The sequence below is a fragment of the Plecotus auritus genome (genome assembly GCF_963455305.1).
Source record: "Plecotus auritus genome assembly, chromosome: 4".
Taxonomy (NCBI): domain Eukaryota; kingdom Metazoa; phylum Chordata; class Mammalia; order Chiroptera; family Vespertilionidae; genus Plecotus; species Plecotus auritus.
Genome location: NC_137775.1, coordinates 173,667,588 through 173,693,423, shown reverse-complemented (window position 1 = coordinate 173,693,423; position 25,836 = coordinate 173,667,588). Strand labels below are relative to the sequence as shown.

The 25,836-nt window shown below is 39.2% G+C and overlaps 1 protein-coding gene and 1 pseudogene across 4 annotated transcripts in view; one reads left to right on the top strand and one right to left on the bottom strand.

Annotated features, from left to right (window-relative positions):
• CRPPA (CDP-L-ribitol pyrophosphorylase A) overlaps positions 1 to 19,939 on the top strand; it is a 180,461-nt gene extending 160,522 nt beyond the window's left edge. For all 3 annotated transcript variants that reach the window (XM_080665301.1, XM_080665300.1, XM_080665299.1), the window contains one exon: positions 16,880 to 19,939. In XM_080665301.1, the coding sequence (XP_080521427.1) occupies positions 16,880 to 16,984 (105 nt within the window). In that variant the 3' untranslated portion in view covers positions 16,985 to 19,939. The remainder of the gene's footprint in view (positions 1 to 16,879) is intronic.
• On the bottom strand, positions 3,771 to 5,354 carry LOC308245974 (ferritin light chain-like; annotated as a pseudogene). The gene is made up of 3 exons: positions 5,278 to 5,354; positions 4,207 to 4,366; positions 3,771 to 4,154 (listed from the first exon to the last, which is right to left on the bottom strand). The product of its transcript is annotated as a ferritin light chain-like (transcript).
• Positions 19,940 to 25,836: the final 5,897 nt, after the last annotated feature.

Genomic DNA, 25,836 nt, shown 5'->3' with positions numbered 1-25,836 from the left:
TCCATTTTGGTTGTTTTATTTTTTGGAATGTCTGAAATATTAACATTGGTCTGGAAGCCAAAACTGCAAAAATTCTATTCAGTTTGGAGTTTTGTCTGCTTTATTTTATTAATTGTTTTTTGTTTGTTTCTTTTTTGGGGGAGGGACGTGGAGGGTAGTTCATTAATGGAGGTGGTTGATTTTTTTTTCAATTGTGTAATTCTCTGTATAGTTGTACTAAGTTCTCACCTATTTTGTGTGTGTGTGTGTGTGTGTGTGTGTGTGTCTGTCTGTGTGTGTGTGTGTGTATTTGGCTAGTTTACAGGATACCTAATTCAATGCCGCCCTCTTCTGTCAATGTAGCAAAACCCAGCTTCTTTAGTTAATTTTTCTTTTTCAATGGTGATGGAAGGAGTTGTGTGTCCTCCAACTTTATAGTTTGCCTTTGCATTTTGGGACTTTTTTTTTTCTTTTTCTTCTTTTCCCCTTTACCACTAAATTGCCAGAGATTGCTTCTCTCTTCCTTTTTGTGTTTTTCTCTGCCAGGAGTAGACTGCCACTTAAAGTCACTTTCTAGTGGTCATTCTAGTTGTACATCCACACTGATGTTTTCACACTTAAGGCAGGCTTACTCTTTTTCATGGTGGTTTTAGATTGACTTTACACTCATCAGCAGTTCCCCTCTTCCTTCTTCCCAAGTTCTTCTCAGCCTGCCTGATGTTGCCTTTTGTGACAGGCATGAGAAATTGCTCACTGAAATTTGGTGGTTTTCTGTGTGTGTGTCTCTGTAGTTTTGTTTGCTCCTCTTGTCATTTGATACAACTTTTGGAGAAAGTAGTGAGGGAACTGCCATTGGCTTTACCCTCCCAGAAGCCTCAATTATATTGTGTGTTTTTTATTCTATTTTTTCTATTGTTAGACATTTAGATGTGTTTTGAAATATGACTGCATATTTATGCAAAAATCTAAAATTAACATTTAATTACATTCTCAACAATTTCATGGGTTTTGGAACATTTTGTTTGATTAGTCACCTTTCACATTTTATGCTGCAGTTTTTATCAAATATTTTTCTATTGTTATATTAAATGTCCTTGTATTTAAATATTAGTTTGATTATTTTTGGAAGTGTTGCTTTTTTTTAGATGTATGTATTTATTTTAATGCACTTCTTTATTTTACCCTATTAGACCTTCCATCTAAAAATTATTTTTTCTTGTGTACTTGCGTACCTCCCTTTAGTGTGAGAGTATTTTTAGGAATACTTTTATGTTTTGTTTATCTGAGGAAGCCCATATTCTATCTTCAGTCTTCATAGTGTTTGTAGAAGGGTGTAAGCATTTGAGGTTGATACATAAAGGGTGGGGCAAAAGTAGGTTTATAGTTGTGAGCATGTGGAACAGTTTATTCTTGTACTGTTATTTATTTATTAATTATTGTATTATTTATATTATAACTGTAAGTCTACTTCTGTGTGTGTGTGTGTGTATAAAACAGAGAGTTAATTTTTGCATTTTGTGTTTAGCACTTTGCAAATTGTCATTGTGTTCTTACTGTCATTGCTGCTATGAGAAAGACTGTTGTAAGTCTAATGGTTAGTCCTCTATTGGTCTCTTCTCTCTAGCTACATTAATATTGTCTATTTCTATCAGTTTTTCTAGTTTGTGTACTTGTTGAGTTTTTTTTCTGTTTTTTTTTCCCATCATGGAATTCATTGGGTTTCCTTTTTGAATGAATTCATGTATTTGATAACTTCTTCTGGATATTTTTTAGCAATAACTTCTTTATTATTTGTCTATTCTATATTTCTGGGATTTTAATTAAATACATATAGAAATTCTTATCATATCTGCCAAATCTCTTAACTTTTATTTATGTTTTCTACTCCTTGTTTCCTCTGATATGAATTCTATGTAATTTCTTCAATTCTGTCTTCAGTTTCAATAATTCTCTTTTCACCTTTGTCTAATTTGTTGTTTGACACATATTTTGAGATTTGTTTTTTCTTGCCTTAAATTCAGCAATGTATTTCATTTGTAAATTTTTTTTGGTAAAATCTGTATTTATTTATTTATTTATTTTTAAAATATATTTTTATTGATTTCAGAGAGGAAGGGAGAGGGAGAGAGAGATAGAAACATCAGCGATGAGAGAGAATCACACCCCATACTGGGGATCAAGCCCACAACCCAGGTATGTGCCCTGATCCGGAATCGAACCATGACCTCCTGGTTCATAGGTCAATGCTCAACCACTGAGCCATGTTGGCATGACTGTATTTGTTTTTAAAGTCTAGTCTTGCTTCATCATTTTTGTGATTTCATGTTCATTTAATTAGATATCTTTTAGATAGTTCTAAAAATATTTTGTGCGTGAAAATTGTAATGTTGGATTTATTTTTTATATTAAATTGGTTTGTTGTTACCTTCTTAACTTGTAATTATGAATGCATTTATGCATTTATCTGAATTGGCTGACTCCATATTTCATAAGGGAATAAACTCTTATGTCTGTTTCTTTACATCTTAATATATAGTTTATAGCCTGGTATTAGTTGAATTCCTGAAATAAAATCATTGAAAGTAGTCCCCACTTTTTTTCTCACTTATTTCACTGTTAGATAAAGTAAACATTTAAATACTTTTTTTTAAAGAAATGCTCCACTAATGGGTATGCACTCATTGCATATTTCACTCATATGCTCCCTTGCATATTCCACAATGTTTTCTCTTTTATCAGTTAGCCTAGATTCTTAGATAATCTTTTTCTTAAATCTCATTTTTTGGTGGTATTTAGCATTCCAGAAAAGTTACACATCAGCCATTCTTATTTAATCAAAATAATCTATATTGTCTGCTAGAAGCTGTTGAATTTTTATCTTTAAGTCTGAATGTATCATCTGAATATGGCTTCTTTTTGAGTTTCTATTAGTAATTTTGTAAAGCACTAAATGACACCTGTTTATCTGCACACTCTCATCTTTATTCTCATCAGGGAATTTCCTTCTGCATTTTATTTATAATGACTTCTGTAATATCTATTGTGATTTCTCCCCAGGTTTCCCTTGTATAATTTAGTTTTTTAATTAACACCTTGAACTTTCTCATACTACTTTCACTTCTTTATTCTTCTGAGTTCTAGACATTTTCAAGTCTGTCTTCTATTTATCTAATTCATCTTTATGTAGACAAAGCAGGTTTACACCACCTCAAATGAGGTTTTTAATTCAAATACATTTATTTAATATCTACATGAAATATTTTGTGACATAAAATTATTCCTACTTTGTGCATACTTCTATGATTGAATCATTCTCTTGAATCTTTCTGAGACTAAAAATCAGAAAACATCTAATATGTTGTCTTCACTTTGTAGTCTCATTTCAGAGAAGATATTTAATTCTGTAGATTCTAGAAAGTTCTTTCCACTTAGAAAGTTGTTTCACATATCTGCTAATATTCATTTTACTCCTTATTGGGAAAAAGCACTACAAGTAATCTACCATCCATGGCCTTCTTCATGAAAAGGACCTGTTTCTGCTTCAATTCTGGGAGGAAGTTTTGCCAGACTAGTCTTTTGCTAGTTAAGACTGACCAGCACCAGTCTGGTCAGGATAGAACTCTCTCTCTCTCTCTTTTTTTTTTTTGTAGGTTGCAATTAAAGCCTCCTTTTTGGAAGGAAATGAACTTTTTTTTTTCCTCTGAAAAAAGCTTTATTGTTTTATTTGGTCCAATGCATGGAAGAGGGCTTAAGGTTGGTTAAAAGAATGGCTAGTAATCTGGGGGAGAAGCTCAGGTAAAAGCCAGACACCAGGGAAAGGTGGAGGGCCCCCAAAGGGTGAGCCTTTCTAAGAGATCCTTGTCCAGCCCAGCCTGGGGGCCGGCTGCCTGGGAGGTGAGTCAGGTGCTGCCCATCTTCCTGATGAGTTTCACCTCCTCACCCAGGAAGTGTCCTCCCGGAAGTCCCAGAGCTGAGCTCTGCGCAGGTAGAACCCGGGCATGCAGCTCCAAGAGGGCCTGGTTGGGTTCCTCTCCAAGATCAGGGTGGCCTCCATGGCAACCTGAGTTTGCCCGCTCACTGTGGGAAGGCTTCAGCATGTCCTGGAAGAGAAGGCGGCCACCGCGCTGGTTTTGCAACTTTAAGAGATGCTCAGCGCCCTTGCACTTCTCCTGGGCCTTCAGGCCAGTGGTCTGTTGACTAATGAGTTTGCCGACCACTGTCCTAGGCCAACTCGCGGGAGCAGTGGCCCACACCCTCGAGAGCCACATCGTCACGGTCGAAATAGAAGCCCAGAGACAGGTAGGTGTGGCAGTCCCGCAGATGGAGGTTGGGCAGGCGGTTGACCGCAGCCTCCACCTCGGTGGAATAATGCTGACAAATTTGGGAGCTTATGGTTGTTCGGCAATAAGGAGTTAAAGTAGGAAAAAAACAAACGGTGTGTTGGCTGGTCTCGGAGGTGGTTCTGAAAGTGGTGACTGGATAAGACACAGGAGAGTGGTCTGAGGCTGGAAGAAGGGGCGTCCCTAGGTCTGTTCCTTCCAAACATTGTTGAGGCGAGAGACAGATCCGGACCGCCAAGGGCACTATCAGGAAGTGAACTTTCAATTTAATGGTAAACACTTTTCTGTGGGATTCTGAGATTAAGACTTTGAATACTTAGCTACTCACCCATTTAATCAACATATAAGAGTTTAATGTAGTTAACCAGACATCTTTTTCTTTTTTTCACTGCTCAAAATTATTCTAACAGTAACTTCTCCCCTGTCTCTCTCTCTCTCTCTCTCTCTCTCTCTCTCTCTCTCTCTCTCTCTCTCTCTCTCTCTCTCTTTCCTCCTCCTCCTCCTCCTCCTCCTCTTCTTCTTCTTCTTCTTCTTCTTCTTCTTCTCTCTCTCTCTCTCTCTCTCTCTCTCTCTCTCTCTCTCTCTCACACACACACACACACATGTTGCTACCAGGAAGATATGTTTGAGTCACTCAATTTAATTCTTTGCATTAAGTTTGTAATTAAAAAATTGAAACTATATTTTTTGGGGGGAATTAACCAGTCTTTCTGCTTCAGGAGAAATTATCAAGTTTTTCTACTAACATCTGGGCCATCCACTCAAAAAGAAACTTTTCTGAGTAATCTTTCTGCCCTTATTATCATTTCTCCTGCATTAAAAAACAGTACCCGTTACTCACCAATGCATAGTATGTAGTTTTTCTTCTTGTACAGACACCTCATCTAAGAGAACACCACCTCATCGTCTGCCTTTATCTCCCATACTTGGGTATATTAGTGTAAATTTACCAGTGTACCTTACGCCTATCTTGCAGACCAGGCATTCTTTCACAGAAGAGGGTGTCACATAGCAAAAAATTCTAGCTTTTGACATCGTTCTGGTTTCCAAGTATAGGTACGTGTTTTTTTTCATTATTTAATAATGATATATCCTTTATCTAAAAACTTTAATGTTTAAAAGATGTCTTAATAGTTATATATAAAGTCAGATCTTTATAGAATTGATTAGCAAATTAATCCAGTTAGTGGATATTTATTGAGTACCTACTATGAGCATAGTACTTTATTTGAGTTACAATTGAAGTCAAAAGAATTGTCCTTTGCTATCTACAATTTAGCTAAAAAATAAGGTATATACATATGTGAACCTAAGAAAAATATTACTAAGGAATTGTGAGACCATGACAGTGAAAATATCTGATGTTCAGTAAAATAGATGATTTCGTACAAGGAAGTTGTCACAGGTAAGTGTTTGAAATCAACATGAATAGAAAGCAAGTTATTGAGAAACATTTTGACTGGAGAAGGAATAACAGGATGGCATAATCCTAGAGTGAGAACTGTGGTTAGAGGAGTTGATTAGGTTGTTTATGGATGGCCTCGAATGCTAAGATAAAGTTTGTGCTGAAAGTAATGTGGGTTTGATATAATGAAAATGGTTGTTGTAATGAGGTTAGAGCAGTAGCCAAAGGCAAAGAGAAGTAGTCAGTGAGGGCATCCTGGGGGAATCCAGCTCCAGGATGGTGTGGCTGTCGACTTAGAGTGGACAGGGTCTGACTGGTGAAGGATGGCACAGTAGGAAACTCACAGGACGTGGTAACTGTTGGGTGAGTTGTGTAAGATCAAAACAGTTTTGCTAATTAAAAGGGACATTGTGTATGAGATCGCTCTTTCAACTTCATTAAGTTGTGGAATTTATATTATGAATAATGTTGTAAGAAAATAAAGCCTGACAGTGTGACAAGTCCCAGATCTAGAAATAATTGACGCAATAATGAGCTGCTTGTTTCTCAGGCCAGACGTCTGGTGCTTTCGGCTGCCCGTGTTTTACCCCACTGCACTCTGGCTCTTAGCACTGCATCAGTTCAGGTCTTTCCTATTTAGCAAAGTCACAGTGCTGCCCCCCAGAGTTTTATTGACCAATGATTTTTTCTTAATTCCCTCATTCCACACATACTGATTGAGCACCTACAGAATGGGTAAGGCATTGTGCTAAGCACAGAGAATAAAGGAGATGAAAACTCCCATGTGTTCATAAGTAAACCCACGTGCATTTTCACAAGTACTTTATTATTGAGATTTTAGGTCATAGTTCTTTCAAATGAGCAAGAGGAAAATGCTTTCATTTGGAGAAGACTGTTTTGTTTTCCTCAAATTCTATCAACAGGTAGACTGACTGCATTTTCCTGCAGTTTGGGAAATTTACAAACACCAAACATTTATTTTCATCTCCACTAGGGGACAGTGTGTTACCATTAGATTTTTTTTCCCTTCCAAATCAGCAAAATGTATAGATTTTTTTAAATTTGAAATTAATTATTTTATAAATGTAACAAAACTGTTAAAATGCTTATAAAGCCTACAATTAAGGGTTTTTGTAATTGTATATTATGACTGGATAGATATAGATATTTGTAGATCTCTCTCTATATACTTTTATTTGTTTATATAGAGTGAAATTTTGTGGCACTGAGGTGATTTTTGCATGAGTTCACCAAAACAAGAATGGAAGGAAGAAGAATATTTATATCAAAATATAAGCATCTGAATTTCAGGACAGCTTTGTAACTCATAAGAATTTAATTAGGCTTTCGGCATGGAATTTGCTGAGACATCCTAAAGTTTACCCTTCAAGAAGGGTTGTGTAATCCCTTGAGACATCTAAAGCCTAAATATATATACATATATTTTCCTTTATAGTTTTCCTTTTAACTGAGTTACAATTGAAGTTCATTGTGTTCTTTAGGTATGATATGTATGGAGGATGATTATCTCTAAGATTTCCTTTCCAGTTGTCTATAAAGATTTGGACAACAATGATGTCATAGCTTTTCCTGCTATTCTTTGAGACAGTGTTCTACAAAATCCACATAAATGTGATTCTAACAGCATACCATCATTTGTACTCAGAGAACTAAATTTGATTTGTTATCGTATAAACTCATATGTAAAATAATACCATCATTTGTTTACACCTCTTTCATTCAAGTACTGAGACCTGTGTGGTACAATGATAGCATTTAATGTTTTAAAATATACTTTTAAAGAGTTTTTTGAGTTTATGTATACTGGTAACAGTTTTGCCAAAGGCGTCATTTGAGAACATTGAAAGGGACAGTAAGTAAGAATTCTGAAGACATGGGCATTATAGGAAAGTGACTATTTGAACACACTTGCAAGGTACAACTTCTTAGTCATTTGCTTCTGGAACTGCAGACTTTCCTTGTCCAAATTGTGAGGTGGGTGGTGGGGAGGAGAGAAAGGAGGAGCTGCTCTAATTGTGGAGGTGCTACTGTCATTCTCCATCTTCTGTCAGCAGAAAGCTGAGACTTGTGAATTGTTCATATCATTCTTTCTTGGGCCTTTTATTGAAGACTATAAAATTCAAAAAACTTTAACCAAATGTTTGTGAAGCATTTTCAAGTGCCTCATCTCATTTGATCGTCACAGAAGTCCTGGAGTAGGTAGATAGGAGACTTGGTAGAATTCTATTTTCTTTTCATTAGCCAAAAAAGGAGATTTAGAAAGTTTAGAAACTTGACCTGACTGAAAAAAAGTAAGAAATGGTGGAACTTGAAAATTACTTCAGGTTTTCTCACTGCACAGAATATAGTCAAACACTGCTGTAGTTAAACATTTCACCCTTTGTTCTCCCTGTGTGATCTACAATAATAATCTGCTTCGTGTTGATATTTACTGCTGTGTTGCTGACAGTTACCTGAAAGAGAAGTTGAGATGCTTCACTGGGCTGGAAAAAGTTTAGCTAAATCAGAAAGCAGGTCTAATTAAGCAAGTTTATCTATATACTAGGGGCCCAGTGCATGAAGATTCATGCACGGGGGGGGGGGGGGGGGGGGTGGGTCCCTCAGCCCAACCTGCACGCTCTCCAACCTGGGAGCCCTCAGGGGAGCCCTCTCCAATTGGGAGTTTCTTTCTGTCTTTGCAATCATATGAGCGAATTGTCTGAGATCCCAACACAGTTTGGTTTGTTGCTCACAGAATAATAGAGGCATTTTTTTTTCTTTGCTTCATTGGTGGAAATTTCCTGGAAGTTGTAGGATATCTTCCCTTTAATTTTTCCTAGACACTCTGATTTTACTTATGTCTCTCACCTTTGCTTTCCCTCCATCCCCCACTGCAACAGTAACTTGCTCTAGGCTCACTTTGCTCTAGTGTCTAGGAGATCCATCTGCCCCCAGAACTACTATTCCCAGCATTCCTGGTGCTTCCCGTGCTCTGGGCTTCCACTTCCAGTCCTGGGGCTGCCACCAGAACTACTACTCCCAGAATTCTTGGTGCTCCCCATGCTCTGGGTTTTCCCTTCCTGCTCTGTCTCTGTCCCATGGCCTCCTGCTCTGCCAAGTCCTCCAAACCTCCAGCTCTCCCTCTCTGCTCTCTGTCTGGCAGCTTGGGGAGCCAAGTTCCCCAAGCTGCTCCACTCTCCGCCGGCTCTCCCACTCTACTCTCTGCCCGGCGCCTGTGTATGCAAATTAACTCGCCATATTTTTTGGGTTAATTTGCATACTCACTCCTGATTGGCTGGTGAGCGTAGCAGAGGTATGGTCAATTTACATGTTTCTCTTTTATTATATAGGCTATAAAGCTCTCGCTGGCAGCAATTGCACACATGTGTTTCCATCTGTCATTGTCCATCATGAATGTGGTTGACACTTCTATTATAAAGGGCGAATAGCGATATTAAAATATTTCTAATTTCCTTTCAATGTGCACAAATTCGTGCATCAGGCCTCTAGTGATAATATAAAATAAGTAATTCCAATTATAGCAATAATGCAGACTTTAACACATATAATTAAAGATATTCCTGTTTTTCTTTAAATTCAATAAATGTAGGATTTTTATGCATGGGTGTGTGAACATGGTTGTGCCATGTTTATAGCTTGTGCTCTTTATGGCTGGTGAGTAGAAATCAAGATAAATCTGAAGCCTGGAAATTGCTAGAGTTACAAATTGTAAATAAAGTGCTGATAAATTTAATTGAGTTTTTTCTTTTTTCTTACTATGGGAATTTGGGTGCCCACTTTCCTGCAATATCTTTGGAAGGTCTAGCTTCCATGCCACAATAAAAATTAATCATAATTTCTTGTTCCCAAAATATTTCTTGTTTGTTCTGGGCTCTGCAATTAAACACATACATACCTGTTTTGAAAAATAATGCACTTTGTTTTTTAGATTCACAGAAATATTGAGACAGTCATACCAAGTTCATATCTGGCCTGCAGCCAGTTTCCTCTATTAACAACTACAGTCCAGAATTTGCTCAGATTTCCTTAGTTTTACCTAATGTTGTTTCGCTTCGTTTCTTTTCTTTTCTCTCCTCTCCTCTCCTCTCCTCTCCTCTCCTCTCCTCTCCTCTCCTCTCCTCTCCTCTCCTCTCCCCTCCCCTCCCCCTCCCCTCCCCTCCCCTCCCCTCCCCTCCCCTCCCCTCCCCTCCCCTCCCTTTCTTTCTTTCTTTCTTTCTTTCTTTCTTTCTTTCTTTCTTTCTTTCTTTCTTTCTTTCTTTCTTTCTTTCTTTCTTTCTTTCCCTTCCTTCCTTCCTTCCTTCCTTCCTTCCTTCCTTCCTTCCTTCCTTCCTTCCTTCCTTCCTTTTCCAGGATACCATATGACATTTGTTGTCAGGTCTTCTTAGGTTCCTCGTGGCTGTGACAGTTTCTCAGATTTCCCTTGTTTTTGATGATCTTGACAGTTTTGGAAAGTACTGGACAGAGATATTGTGGGAGGCCCCTCTATTGGAATTCATCTGATGGTTTTCTCATGAGTTAGACTGGGGTTACGGGTTTTGGGGAGAAAAGACCACAAAGATGAATGCCACTTGCATCCCGTCATATCAAGAGTGCACATCATCAACATGATTTTTCATTGTTCAGGTTTACCTTGCTTACTTGGTGCTAACATTAAAAAAAACATTTATATTACATGATATTTGGAACACACAAAGGCATGCATGTATATATACTTATTAATACATATGTGTGAATGATAATAAAATGACCACCTATAATGCCTTTTCACTCTCCATCCTGGTTAAGGGTTAATGACAGTTTTGGATACCCACAGGCATCAAGAAATGCTTTTTTAAAAGACCTATTTGAATGTGCATTTTTTTCAACCTGTGTCATCAATACTTTTATAGACATATGGACTTGTGAGATGAGTTTGCAGTCCATAAATTGCTTGACTATCTGATCTTTGTATCCACTAGAATTTTGTGTATCACATTATTTAATCAGTTTTTAAATTTCCATATTTTTTTAAGTAGGAAATGATCAATAGAGATGAGGCAAACAAGGAAAACAAACATTCAGTGGAATAACAGGTCCTTCTCACTAAATTCTAATCTTTCCAAATAATGCCTATAAAATATGCAGAAGTAAATGGATTTTAAGGAATATTCCTACTTAAATTCTTAATTAGCTGAAGATATGTAAGTTATGGAGCTTTGAAAATGAGCATAGAAAATTTTTTTCAAGATATGGAAATGTTATTTTTCTAGACCTACAATCTTAAATAGATTTTTCCTCCGCCTCCATTTGTTACTGTGCTGCTTTCACTTTGACAAGTATAAGCTGGTTTCAAAGAGGCTACACAGATAGCCTTTTTCTGTTTATTTTCGAAGGGGAAATTTTAATTGTCATCTGTTTTATGTTTTAATTTAATAAATGAGATTTGGGAGTAGATGTGCATTATGAACCCCGTGACATTGTAATTAATTAATCAAGGGGGCAAATACATATCTATAGTTGGTTTGTATCTTTTTCAGTTTGAGAATACGTCCTGCTTTGTTCATGAGTGATGTGGCATATAAGTGAATCACATTTTAAGCCCAAACATATTTGGCTTTAGAATTATTTATTTTTATGTGATTTAGGTCTTGTGATATTTGGAAGCCAGTACAGCATTTGAAATCCAATATTGAAATGTCCTTAAAACCCACATGCAAGAAGCCAAGTAGCCACCATTCAGCCCCTTGTGTGTCTTGCCCAGCTTCACCCCTTAGAACTGGATCCGGGAAGCTGATGAAAAGAGTAGCTTAAACAGAGGTGGTCTCTCACCACCATCCTCATAGATGAGAAACTGAGGGCCAGGCATAGTGGCAGTGGTAAATCTTACAGAATATTCTTCTTTGTACTACCGCCAAGGCTTCTGGCTAAACATGCAAATAGGAGTAAACAAAGTAACCAAATAGTGGTGATTGTTAACAAATGAGTTAAACTGAAAGAGTGATGATATCTCTATCATAGAGCCTCCTTTGCTTTGAATTCCTTATAATTTATGAAGTGTAACCATGTGTTAGGCATTGAGCTAAGTGTTTCATATTCAAAGATAAAATGAAAAATTCTTTACATCAAGAAACATCATGTGGTGAAATAAATGGTCAACTAAAAAGACTATTTAGAATTCAGTGTGCTAGAGGAATTCACAGCTGTGGAAACAGATTCGTCTCACCCAAATTTGGCTGGAGGCTAGGAGTTAGGGTCGATTTCAAGATTCACTGATATGTGGGTGGAACCACAAAGAGTAACTGGGGTCAGCTAAGCTGGGAAGGGAGTGGGAAAGCTTTTCTGGCAACAGGATGAGCTGGTGCAAAGGGTTGAAGCTTAGGGAAAAGGCTTGCTTGGGCAATCTTCACCAGTTGTGTGTGGCCTGGAGATTTGAGTGTTTTTTAAGAAGCGGCTGGAAGGATTAAAAAAGACTCTTGTCTTTACCAGATAAATGGTTCAGACTTGATTCTGAAGTTTGAAGTAGCCTTTAGAGGATTTCAGGCAGGATAGGGATGGGGTCAGATTGATATTTTAAAATAAGTATTTTGACTGCTGTGTGAGAAACAGGGTAAAACAGTGTAAGACTTTAGAGAGATTGTTTATGGGATGGTTCCAGTAATTCAGGGCGAAGACATTATGCTGGCAGGGACAGTTTGAGGGGAGAATATTAATTCAAGAAACATGAAGGAAGCAGAAGCAATAGGTGCTGGTGACACTTTGTTGTAAGGCACTAAGGTTGATGCCAAGTTCAGAGACTGATTACCAAATCTCACTTTTGGAACACAGCACAATTCTTCGCCCAGACACCTTAAAGATGTTAGCTGTTTCCACTTTTCATTTCCCCTCACAGTATCACTTCTTTATAGTGTCAAGAAGCCCAAATGATTAGAATAAATATATTTTAATAGGCAATATGATTTCAAAGGCAAAACAAGATTTAACAACTTGTGAGATAACTCATTTCACAAATTTGCCTGATATTTCTGAAACATGGGGTTCAGGGTACAGACTTCTTCTCGTGGGTTCTTGTCCCACAAAGATGAAGAATAAATTCGTGGACTAACATGTTTCTTTAATAAAAATGTAGAAGTTTATTGGAAGCATATGCAAATTCCATCTGGGCAGAGGTGTCCCCAAAGGGGATCTCCTGGGAAGAGACCCCCAAATGGGAAATACCTGCTCTCTCTCTCTCTCTCTCTCTCTCTCTCTCTCTCTCTCTAATGGGCAAAATAAAATAAAAAATCCTACCTTGTGTCCCTTTGTCTCCGGTTTATACATGCTGTAGTTCTTTGTTTGAACCTGACCCTTTCTAATTGGACCTTTCATTAATTTTGGGCCCCCATGCTCTCCTCATTGGTTATTTTGTTACATAGTATCAGTTTCAAAGGCTAAAGCCCATGTGGTACTCCTCCCTCCCCCTTATCTTATAACATTTCTCTATCTCCTGTGAAAATCTGTTTTCCTCTTTCTGTCATTTGTTGGCATTTCTCTATCCTCTGTGAAAGTTTGTTTCCTTTTTCCCCATACTCTGGCTTTTCATTATCTTCTGTGAATGTATGTCTTCTTCTCCCCTTATCCTGTGGAACCTTTTTTAGTCTCTGAATGTATGCCTTCTGGCGGCTCCAAGCCCTCACCTAATACATTCCTCCCCCATGGACCCTCTTTATTCCTAAAATTCCCTAAACCTGCTTATTTTATCCCTAAAATTCCTTTCAAACTTTACAAAAAAGCCAGTTTCCTTCCCAGTTTCCCTCCCTTCCCCCACACTAGTACTCACAGCTTATAAGTCTGTTGGAGGACACCCAGGAGTAAGATGAAGAAAAGGCTTGCATAATCAATGAAATATTCACATTTCAGTGAAGAGCCAAAGTTGGTCAGATATTGGATTAAAAGAAAACTAGAGGCCCAGTGCATGACATTCGTGCACCAGGGAGGGGTCCCTCAGCCCGGCCTGTGCCCTCTCCCAGTCGGACATCCTTGAGGGTTCCTTAGCGCTGCGGCAGAGGCTCCCGCCACTGCTGCTGCGCTGGCCAGCCGTGAGCCCGGCTTCTGGCTGAGCGGCGCTCCCCCGTGGGAGTGCACTGACCACCAGTGGGCAGCTCCTGCGTTGAGCGTCTGCCCCATGGTGGTCAGTGCGTGTCATAGGGACCAGTCATTGCGCTGTTTGGTCAATTTGCATATTAGGGTTTTATTATATAGGATAATCTTTTTGTTTCATAGTGTTAGCATTTGAAATTGCATCCGTTTTTTTCTAGTGGTCTTCAGCAGATAATTTTTGTCTTTAATAAAAGGTGCTTGCAAAAGCATTTCTCCTTTATTTGGGGAACGAAGTCCCTGCCTGTGGCTATGGTCTGAGCTTCATAGAATTCCAAGACCAGAGAGTAGCCAACCTAAACAGTGGCTCCTTGAACTCATAGAAACAGAGTAGAATGGTCTTTATCAGTAGCTGAGGGATGGAGGAAATGAGGAGATGGTGGCCAAAGGGTACAAAGTTGCAGTTACAAGGTGAATAAGTTCTGAGTATTGTACAGCATGGTGATTATACTTAACAATATTGTATTGTATAATTGAAAGTTGCTAAGAGAGTAGACCTTAAATATTTAAGACCCCCCCCCCCCACATCAAATGGTAACTATGAAGTGATAGATGTGGTAACTATTCTCTTCATCATTTGATAATATCCTTACTAATAAAAGCCTAAGTAGTCATCATGCTGTGATGCCCTCACGCCATCACAAGATGGCTGCATGCATAGTGGGTGCACATAGGTGGGCAGGGCTGGGCTTGACACTGTGTGTGCAGCACGGAGCCTGTCTGGGGGTCCCGGCTCCGCATGGCGAGGCCTGCCTGAGAGTCCTGGGGGTCCCACCTCCTGGCTCCACGTGGTGCAGAGGCGGGACCCCTGGTTCCAGCCTACCTCTTTGGGGCAATCCATTGAGGAGCCCCAGATGGGTGGGGCCTATGTCTTTGGGGTGATCGATTGCGGGGCTCCCACACTGTGACAGGGCACAGGCCAGGCTGGGGGACCCCCGCCCTGAGTGCACGAATTTCGTGCACTGGGCCTCTAGTCTATTATAAAAGCCTAAGCGACCTTTACGACGGGAACGACTGGTCGACCAGTCACTATGACCTGCACTGACCATCAAGGGGCAGACGCTCAACACAGGGGCTGCCCCCTGGTGGTCAGTGCACTCCCACAGCCAACCTCCTGTGGCCGACCAACATCCTCTGGTCCCTCCCCGCAGCCAGACAACCTCCTGTGGTCCTTCCTCAGTTGGCCAACCTCCCGCAGCTCCTCCCCACCGGCTGTCCTGGCCCCAATGGGCCCCGATTGGGTGCAGGGCCTGCTGGCCAACCTTCCGCGGCCTCTTCCTCTGGCCGGCCCCAGCTGCGGTCCCTCCCCCCCCAGGTGGCTGCCCTGATCGGCCCCTCCCCCCCGCCAGCCAACCTCCCACATCCCCTCCCTCCCTGGCCAGCCTGGCCCCGCCCCTAATGGGCCCCGATTGCTGGCCAGGCCGAGGGACCCTACCCATTAACCAGTTCGTGCACTGGGCCTCTAGTATCTATATATATAAAACCCTAATATGCAAATAGACCGAACGGTGGAACAACCGCTTACTATGATGTGCACTGACCACCAGGGGGCACATGCAGAACATGGCAGGCGTCGGCCATGGCAGGAAGGTGGAGCAGGTGAGCGGGAGCACCAGACCAAGGCGGTGCACCGGTCGCTGTAATTGGGGCGAGCCTCTGGTGGTTACTGAAAATTCTTTGCTCCCGCACATCATGGTCCCGCCCGGCACTCACACCTGCTGCCGGTGCCGGCCCCGCTCATCCTTCAGGGCTTCTCCACCTCCCCCTGCTCCTGAGGGGTGATCGGGGGCAGCAGCCACCTCTCACACCCATTGCTGGCGCCAGAGCCGCCACTCACACCCACTGCTGGTGCAGGCCCCACTCGCACCTGCTCCTGGCGCCGGCCCCAATTGCTCCGCACCATCAACGGGTGCAAACGGGGCCGGCACTACCAGTGCATGGGAGTGGTAGCGGTGGGAGCGGGGCTGCCAGCAGACAGGGGACCGGGGCTGCGGTGGGAGGAGCCGGTAGGGGTGCGGAGGATGGGCTGAGACCCGCCCCTGTGCCCACCACAGCTTCGAGGCCCACAGTTCCTTTCAAGGTGCACGAATTTGTGCACTGGGCCCCTAGTGTGGGGTGTGTGTGTGTGTGTGTGTGTGTGTGTGTGTGTGTGTGTATATATCTTTCCTAATAATAGAGAAACATGTAAATTGACCGTACCTCTGCTACGCCCACAGCCAATCACTGTGAGTATGCAAATTAACCCAATGAAGATGGTGGTTAATTTGCATACATACCTGGGTCCCGGGAACCTCCTGGCACCCAGGTCACTCCCAGCCAGCCATCCCGCGGAGGCTTTAGGCTTGGGGGACGGGGGCACCTGGGGCGGAGGCTGTAGGCTTGGGAAGTGGCCGAGCCTGAAATCGGAGGGAAGGGGAAAAAAATCAATGGAAACACATCCTCAGGTGAGGATAAAAAGAAAAATAAAGAAAGAAATGTCATATTTTATGAAAGGCACATCTTGAAAATGCCTAAAGAAAGTTGTCATTTTTTCATGGTGAAGGGACTGGAGTCCATGTTGATGAAAATACCTTGGTGGCTGCGGTGACTGGCAGTGGCTGCAGTAGTGGGGTGATGGGGCTGGCGCCTTCCCCTGATCAACCCAGTCGCCTCCCACAAAGGGAGGCCAGATTGCTCCAACAGGGAGCGGCCCTAAGCCATCAGTAGGACATCCCCTGAGGGCTCCCAGTATGTGAGAGGGGGCAGGCTGGGCTGAGGGACCCCTCACAAGTGCACGAATTTCGTGCACCGGGCCCCTAGTGTGTGAGTGTGTGTGTGTGTGTGTGTGTGTGTGTGTGTGTGTGTGTGTTTGTGTGTATCATTGAGTTGTGTCTCTTAAACTTATACAATGTTATGTGTCAAGTATATCTCTATGAAGCTGGGGAAAACATTTAAATAAATGAATATGTATTTTTAAAGTAACTCTTTACTAAATTTAGTGTGTGACATCTTTCCAAAATATTGTTTTACCCTTTCTTTTCAGGATGAGCAGAAACTCCAGGACAGTTTAAGGCAAGGGGCCACAATAATTGCCACACTCATCAAAGAGAGAAATTCTGCATTCATTGGTCAGCTACTGGTAGCATGAAGGACACAGAGAAAATTGCCTCTGAGTTTATAGAAACGTTTATCTAAGTCCCTCTTTCCTGCTTCCCCTCCCTGTTGTGTGTGGTAGAATATTTAAGTTGTCTTTTATGTCTCATAATTTGTAGGATATGATGCTTGGGTTATAAATGTGGATTAATGTTTTATATTTGTGAAATAAAAATTTACTTTTATGCATGTCATATATAAATTGCCCAAACAGAAAAGGATAGGTAAGTGGAAAATAATAGCCTTCATATAATCTTTTTACAAAAGCATGAAAGATCAATAGAAACAATCATGTGTGAGCTAATCCTCCAAGGAATGAGAACTTAGAAATCTTGAACTATTCTCTCTGTGTTAATTAGTAAATCACACTGTAATGAAACTAATAGATAAGGTTCAGAATTATATTTCTTTATTTTAAAATTGTCCTCTCACCATTAGATATTGACTTGTGTTCTAATTTTCCATGCCTTAAAAAACAAACATAAAAACAAACAGAAAACAACAACAGGAGATTGTAGGAGTTCTTTAAATATATTCACTATTGGCCCTCAACATTACTCACGATCCCTAAATGAGATGTAATATACTCCTTGGATTACATAATTTTTACTAATTTTAAAAGGTCTCTCATCTTTCTGAATGCATTTAAGACTGGAAAGCTTCATAAAAGTGAGTTATTTTAACGGAGCCCAAGTTAGTCTTCAAAAAGACAGGGAGTCATTGCAAGAATTTAATTATTCTTTTGATACAGATACTGTTTTTTAAATCAAGTTTCTATGCTTTCAAATTTCCACTGGTATGTACATCTTAAATATTGATGATTTCCCCTATATTAATTACATTGTATAATTATGTGCGTGCAGTCATTAGAGATGCCTTTTACTCCATATTTACATTTTCTTACTTTTATTTTTTAAGTATATTTTTATTGATTTTAGAGAGGGGGGAGAAGGAAAGAGAGATAGAAACATCAATGATGAGAGAGAAACATGATCAGCTGCCTCCTGCATGCCCCCTCCTGAGGATCGAGACTGCAACCCTGGCATGTGCCCTGACCGGGAATGGAACTGTGAGCTCCTGGTTCATAGGTCGATGCTCAGCCATTGAGCTACAAGGCTGGGACTGGCTACATTGACTTTCTAAACACACAATAGATCAGACTATTCGAGGGCTTAGGTTACACATGGAAATTATAAAAGTTGCATGGGATGTTTTCTATAACATATCTACTTTGTGGAATTTCTTCTTAACGTGTTGGATGAGTTTTCCTATATTTCTCAAGTATCTCTCTTAGTAGGAGAGTGTATATGTTACATTTAAGTGATAGTCAGTAGAGAATAATGGACATGGAGTAAAGGTTACAGTTCATTCCCCTACATAAAATGCATTGTTTCAATGTAGTTTGGATCTGAGTTCCTGGGCTTGCTACTTTCTCTCTCGGGATGTTAAGAAATATAAAATAAATCATTTAATTCAAATCTTGAACATCTATGGGAAATGTGTGAATTTTGGTTAGAATGTCTATGTTGTTAAGGTGGTGAACTAGTTGTGTTGTGGAAGGTTCACCCCTTCTGAAGCCTGTTGAAGTCTTTAAGTGAAAATGTTTTTAAGAATTTGAAATTGCTTATACAGGCCAATAGGGAAATGTTACCAAGGTTTAAAAGAGAGGGTGAGTGTTTTCAAGTTTAGCCTGCTAATGGAATGTTATACCAGACAAAACTTTATCTGGGAGTAAGCAGTATGACTTTACCCTAAGGTAATGGGAAGCAATTAGTATAATGAGGTTTAGTTAATAAAATATGAACTTGTGTCTAAACCAATCACTACCATCATCATCAAATTTTATTTTTCTTTATAGTTTACAAGTGATTCACAACATTGAAATCACTTAAAGAAATCCCCTCACATCTTTCATTGCTAAGATGGGAAGTTATGCTCAGGGGCTCAACTACCTTGCCCAGAGCCATGTGGCTGCCTAGTAACGAAAGGCAGGGCTTAGACTCAGGACCCACTGGAGATGTTTTAAGCGCATCTCCCTATATAACCACGATTGCTGCAGAGGGCACCTAGCAGAGAGGCTGTGGGAAACAAGCCAGAGCTCCACATGAGCCCTGGAAGAATGGACAAGGGGGGTCACTCTGCCCAATTACCAGAGGAAATTTCTGAAGCTCTTGGCTTTCCAGCCATCTTTCCAACATACAAACCTTGTATCCACGGATGAAGGGAGTGGAGAGAATGAATGACCAGGAGAGAAAGATCAGTTAGTTGTTTCTATTGTTTAGGAGATCCGGAGGCCACTTTACAGTTACCTTTTCATCCCAGCTTCTGTAAACCTAATTATTTTCGTGAGAACTGTCTGTTTTCACTTTATTTTTCCAAAATCCCTTAAAATGATAGTTGTTATGCCTCATGGTTGCTGAATTTCTTTTTACCTATGGACAATTTTGTAAAAAGACTCTCTCCCCACCCACCTAAATGTATGCTAATTAATAAATGCAATTTAAAGAAAGCCTTTTTAGGAATTTAACAGTGTCATCACTGTTTAGATTAATGACATATTGGTAGGAGGTAGTAGTTGTTGTTGTTTTTTATTAAAGTGCTCAATTTGAGAGATAACTTGTTGCATATATACTCATTTACAGATAAAATCCAGACCTGCATATTCTATCCAGACCCATTTTTTCTGTGGTCACTTTAAGCATTTTGCACTTGTTTAACAGGAAACCTTTCTTTCTCATGCTAGTTTATTATAAGCAAATTTTACTTTATATAAACACAATGCTTATGTTATAAAAATCAAGTTGCAGTAGAATATTTTTATACTGAATCTGTAAATTGTACTTCGTTTTAATGTTTAAATGAATTATGTCAAGGAAGCATCAAAATGTTTACATTAAAATGTAAAGAAAGTCATTTGTAAGAAGAAAAATTGGAGATATTTTAAAAGATTAATTCAAAAATAAAACAGAATAAATGAAAAATACATATCCGTTTAGTATTTATCAGAATGGTTTAAAATAAGTGGACTAGAAGTGGTTGTGTTGGTGGTTTTGATATTGTAACATTTATATATGTTCTTATACATTTTTAATTTTTAGTTTCAAAATTGAGAAAACTGCATGGGTATTTTTTAAATGAAAAGTACCAAACTACTATTAAAGATTCTCAATATATTCTCTTTACCAAACAACATAGGTAATAAATAAATAAGTAAACCGCTTATATTTTAAAATCAAATGTCAATTTTTATTGATATTTATTGTATATATGAACATTTTCATACTAAATCACAATTTAATAACAATATAACATTTATTCTGAAAATATAAAAATGTGATGTTTTATTTGGTATAAAGATAGAATTTGGTATCCAGATCTATTAGCCTATAAAATACATTAAATATGTGCAAAACCAGAAGTCTTAACTAGATTTTTTTCTTTTTTCCCTCATATTTAGCAGCTTTCCTAGCAATATAGTGGCTGCTAAGGATTTAAAACCTTTACTCAGACACAATGGAAAAGAATACTGTGATCACTTAACAATGTTGACATGAGTGTGCTGCATTGAATTATTGTTCAGAAATATTCCTTCCCTCCATTTAGCTTCCATGGGAGGAATATATTTCTACCTCTTGATTTTGGAGCTCATCATGTGACCTGCTTTCACCAATAGAGTGAGTCAAAATGGCACTGCACCCTTGATAGATCTGGATATTAAATCTAGACTAGAGGTGAGAGACTGTTATGTTGCTGCTTGTTCTCTCCCACTTCTGCCACCACCAGGAGATGAACTGACAAATGGATGAACAAGCCCAGCTGTTCAGTTGACTTCCAACAGAGAGGTGAGTTCTATAAATGCTCATTTTTAAAAAATAATAACAAGTTTTGCCCTAGCCAGTTTGGCTTAGTGGATAGAGCGTTGGCCAGCGGACTGAGGGTCCCAGGTTCAATTCCCGTCAAGGGCACATGCCTGGGTTGCAGGTCGATTCCCAGTAAGGGGCATGCAGGAGGTAGCCAATCAGATTCTCTCTCATCATTGATGTTTATATCTCTCTCTCTGTCTCCTTTCATCTCTGAAATCAATAAAAATATATTTAAAAAAATAATAATGAGTTTTGAATCTTTTTATTGTACACCAGTTGGTAACCAACTGTGGCAGTATTTGGTATATTTGCCCTCACAACTCTAGGACGTAAAGCAAAATACTTCTGAGAAATGTTGGTCAGGGCAATGATCCTAAAGTGCTAGGTTCTTTTTTCCCCCTTGAATAGCAAGAGAAAGAAAATGGTTTCTATACCCTCAGTGTTTCCCTTCCTTTCCTTGCCCATCACCACCCGCAACACACAAACATTTTGGAACATCGTTGGATCTGCATGTGCCAAGAAAATCTTCAAAGACTGATGCCCATATACAAGTATTATTAATACCATCTCTGTGAGCTCTATAGTTGTGGGGATTTCCTCAGGCAATGTATGATCAGACACTAGGATAATGAAAGTGTAAGAAGAAAAAGATGAATTGCAGTTGCATATAGCCATTTGTGCCTCAGCAACACAGAAAGACATGCAAAGAGAAGTTCAACTCCATCACCATCTTTATGATAGAAAGGAAGGTCTAGAGCAATGGTCGGCAAACTGCGGTTCGCGAGCCACATGCGGCTCTTTGGCCCCTTGAGTGTGGCTCTTCCACAAAATACCACGTGCGGGCGCGCACATACAGTGCGATTGAAACTTCGTGGCCCATGTGCAGAAGTCGGTTTTCGGCTCTCAAAAGAAATTTCCATCGTTGTACTGTTGATATTTGGCTCTGTTGACTAATGAGTTTGCCGACCACTTGTTCAGGCGTGAAGTGTGAAGTCTCCCCTTGCCTCGAGACTTTCCTCAGCACATATGTTCACAATGCTTACTCAGTGGGAAAACTGGGGTGAATGGTCCTCAGTATGAGTTCAACCTGACTGGAGCCAGATTGTTTTTCTCTTCCCATCTGAAATACTGGAATCTTTGATTTTTAAAAATGTCTTCACAGCTGAAATGCATTATGCAAATGCATTCTCTCCTTAGTGAGGATGCTACCAAATAATCTGAACAGTTGTTAAAACATCTGGGGCTGTTTAGCAGCATGGATAAAGCCTGGCTTGTCTAGTGCAGGTTTTTTTCCTTCCAGTTTAACCTTAATTAATCCTAGCATGGTCTCTGTGAGGTAGGTCTTTCTGAACCTTGTGATACGATGATTGAAAAATGGCAGATGCAGAGAGTAAGGGCTCATGATCACCCAGACCAGAATTTCTGCCTCTATTTTGGACAGTTTTTCAGAGAATTAGATTACAATGAGGAGGGACTGTTCTTAAGTTTTTTTTTTTTTTTAATTTCATTTAAATCTACATCCAGAATTTTACCTGGATGCATTCCATCATTTTCCATTTTGCAAAATTGCAGTGAAGCCCAGAGGCAAAAGCTTCCACAAGCAATCCTACTGATCCTTTTGACCCAAGTGGAGACATGATTTGAGATTCCACATGGAGGCCAATTTTTTAAGAATTTCCCCTAGTCTGTAGACTGTAATAATTGGGTTATTTGGATAAGGTTTGGCAAAGCATCTACTAGATTAACTGAATGAGGTTTCTGGAACGTTGCCATTTTGGAGCTATCCATTTTGTTCTTTGTTCTGCCTCATTATAAAATGGACTAGTGAAATTGGTTGGTTTGTAGGTATGTCAGGTTTTTCTTTTATTATTTCCCATTCCTTACATCTGAGCCCTTAATTTGGTTGAAAGCAAGCTCTTCAGTCTGAGTGGATAACAAAACAGCCCTTTGAGGAGGAGGAAATAGATGATAAAATCTGTATGTTACTAATTTTTTTCAATAGTTTGGAGGAATTTCTTTCTCATCCTGTGTGTGTTTTTAAGACCCTGTTAAGTTCATAGTTCCTTTTTCTTTCCTTGTTTGAATAGGAAATAATTCTCTTTAATCTCCCCCTGAGTTTTTAAAAATGTATTATTGAACTGCCCAGTTCAGGAATTCAGTTGCCTGTTTTACTGAATGGAGGTATGTATGACCTGATAGTAAAAGAATGCTATTCAAAGACATTTCCGCCTGTTTGTGTCTTGGATCAGTTACTGTTCACATAAATCTGGAAAGAAGCCAAAATATGTAAACAAATTAGGAGTTTTGAGAATCCCAGTGGGAATATCCATAAGTTCCTACATAAATCAGGAATTTCAGATAAGTGCAAGATGCTTTAATAAGATAGCAAGGAGAAGGAACTATAGACCAAATATTCTTGGCTCTGGTTTGGGAATCTTAATGGATATTAAAAGATTTGGGTTAATTATGGGGTTATACATAACACTACATTTCCCCAAACCTCTATATGTTGCCTAAAGGGAATTTTATTTTTATTTTACTAACTTTAATTTATGCTTAATATCAAACAGCCCTTAAACTCTGAAAACACTGTTTTATATCCTTTTAGTACACTAACCATAGTATATATAAATTATTCATTCTTATCATTAATGACAAATTAGTGACTCTCTTTGCATAGTTATATATATATCTGTGAATAAGATGGGGGACATTTTGATACATTGAGGATTTTCCTCTAGAGCTTTTTAGATAGGAATCTCTTCTTGCAACTATTTCAGCATATGAGTTGAAAATTGGGGTCTTTTTATGGCCTTTGACCCAAAGTTCAAATTTAAATGTAAAACTTGCTCTTGAGAAAGACAACCTATAAGTTTAATTTCACCATTATGATACCTTTATTAATTCCTCTTGATTGTGTGTGTGTGTGCGCACGTGCATGTGTGTAGAAAGAAAATGTAGAGAAAGAAAAAATATTATTTTTTTCATGTCAACATTTTCTTGAAATACTTATTGTAAAACAATTGCATTGTAAGCTTCTGTTTTATATGCAACTACAAGAACTTATAGAGAGTATCACTGATTTATCAAAGTATATTTTAAAATAAGGGAAATGAAGAAAATACATTGTACATGTTTATATGTAATGAATACATATTCATACATAATAGTTATACATAATACTCTTCATTGGCAATGCAGACCACACACCTGCTCTGCACTGGGACTCATTTTCTTGGCCTCACCCAGAATATGTCACCGTCCTCTGTTGGTTCAATCTCCATTCTTCCGATAATATCCATTCCTGTTTCTGCTGGACTGGTATACCTTCCCTGACTTCTCTTTATTTTGATAGGAAGTAGAAGGTATAAATTCACACCTTAAGTCCTAGTTTACTTGCTAATTTCTCTACCATCTTTTCTCTTCAGTTGAAGGACAAACACAGAATCTCAATTTACACTGGCTGCTCTTCAAGGCCTAGAAACACTGAACTCACAGTGAGCATTTTGTAGACACCTGAAACATTGATTAGGTGGGGATGAATCATGATTCATGTGAAATGTTTGTCTCCTTGTGAATAGGGCAGAAGTTACTTTTCTTATCACCTTTATCAGCAGGCCCTGCATTAGAGGCTTAGGCATTGAATTTCATTTCATCTAATGTGTAACATAAATTGTACAATCTCTTCATAATGTATGCTACCTCTTTTGATAATTTTACTTCGCAGGCCCTCTTCTAGCAAGTGCCTAAATGTATAGGAATTTAACAATATTCTCACACAAGGAAATGGAAAAGAACAGGAAGGAAGGCAGTTGTCAAGTCACTTGGGAGTGGCCACCTAGCATGCATCCGTTGAGTACTCTCATAAGGATGCTTACAGTTCTTTATAACTGGCCGCCTTTAAAATACTCATGCTCCTTTGCTGTTTACCTTTTACTTCAATCTTTTCCTAAGATATACAAAGAATTTAAATAATCCCTTGATTTTTTCCCCTTTATTGATTAAGGTATTACAAATGTGTGCTTATCCCCTCATTACCCCCCCACCCCCCAATCCTGCCCTCGCCCTCACCCACTGTTGTCTGCGTCCATTGGTAATGTTTATATGCATGCATACAGGTCCTTTGGTTGATCATCTTTTTTATGCATTTGCTGCTTTAATGGAAGCTAAGCTCCACCTGGTGGTAGAATTTTTTTCTCTTGTTTGAACTTCAGCTTATGCACTGAGATCAATTTAGCAGTGAAACAAAATCTGTGTACATCTCTATCTATGCACCCATACATATTACGTGTGTGTGTGTGTGTGTGTGTGTGTGTTGCAAGCTTTGCTCTATCACAAAAACTGTGAAATGTACTTGTTATTTATTTTACTGACGTTGACATTTAAAACACAGCATTCAGCATTTGATTATTCCAAACGTTCCATTACATTGGGGCTCTCAGCAATGACCAGCATAATCTTAGTATGATAATCACAAACCACATCTTTCCTCCCACCCCTATCTCATGTCAAAATTGCTTTCTGAAAGGACTTGATTTATGCCTTGATAGTAAAGGAAGAATGTAAAGGCTTTTATGATTCATATAAGAATCATATGATTCAAAAGATAGGCTTTCTTTAATTTCTCCCAAGATTCCTATAGTCTCTGCATAGATTATTTAGATTTGAACATGACATGCGGAGAAATCTCAAGGTAACAAAGGTGATTTTGCTACAGTTTATCTTATGTGTGGAAAGGCCACAGCCAGTGTTACTACAGATTTAAGGTCTCTTGTTCAAGTTCATGGCAAGTGGATTTTTGACAATGAAGTAAATGGAAGGCATTGAGAAGGAAGTACAGTCTACCTGTATTGGAGAATTAGGAGTTAAATGTTACAGCTTAGCCATCAGAATAATGAGAATCTATCAATAGAATGGATTTGAGCACACATCAAGCACTTTACGTAAATATACTCTCCAATTGGGAAATGCACTTTTAGCCAAA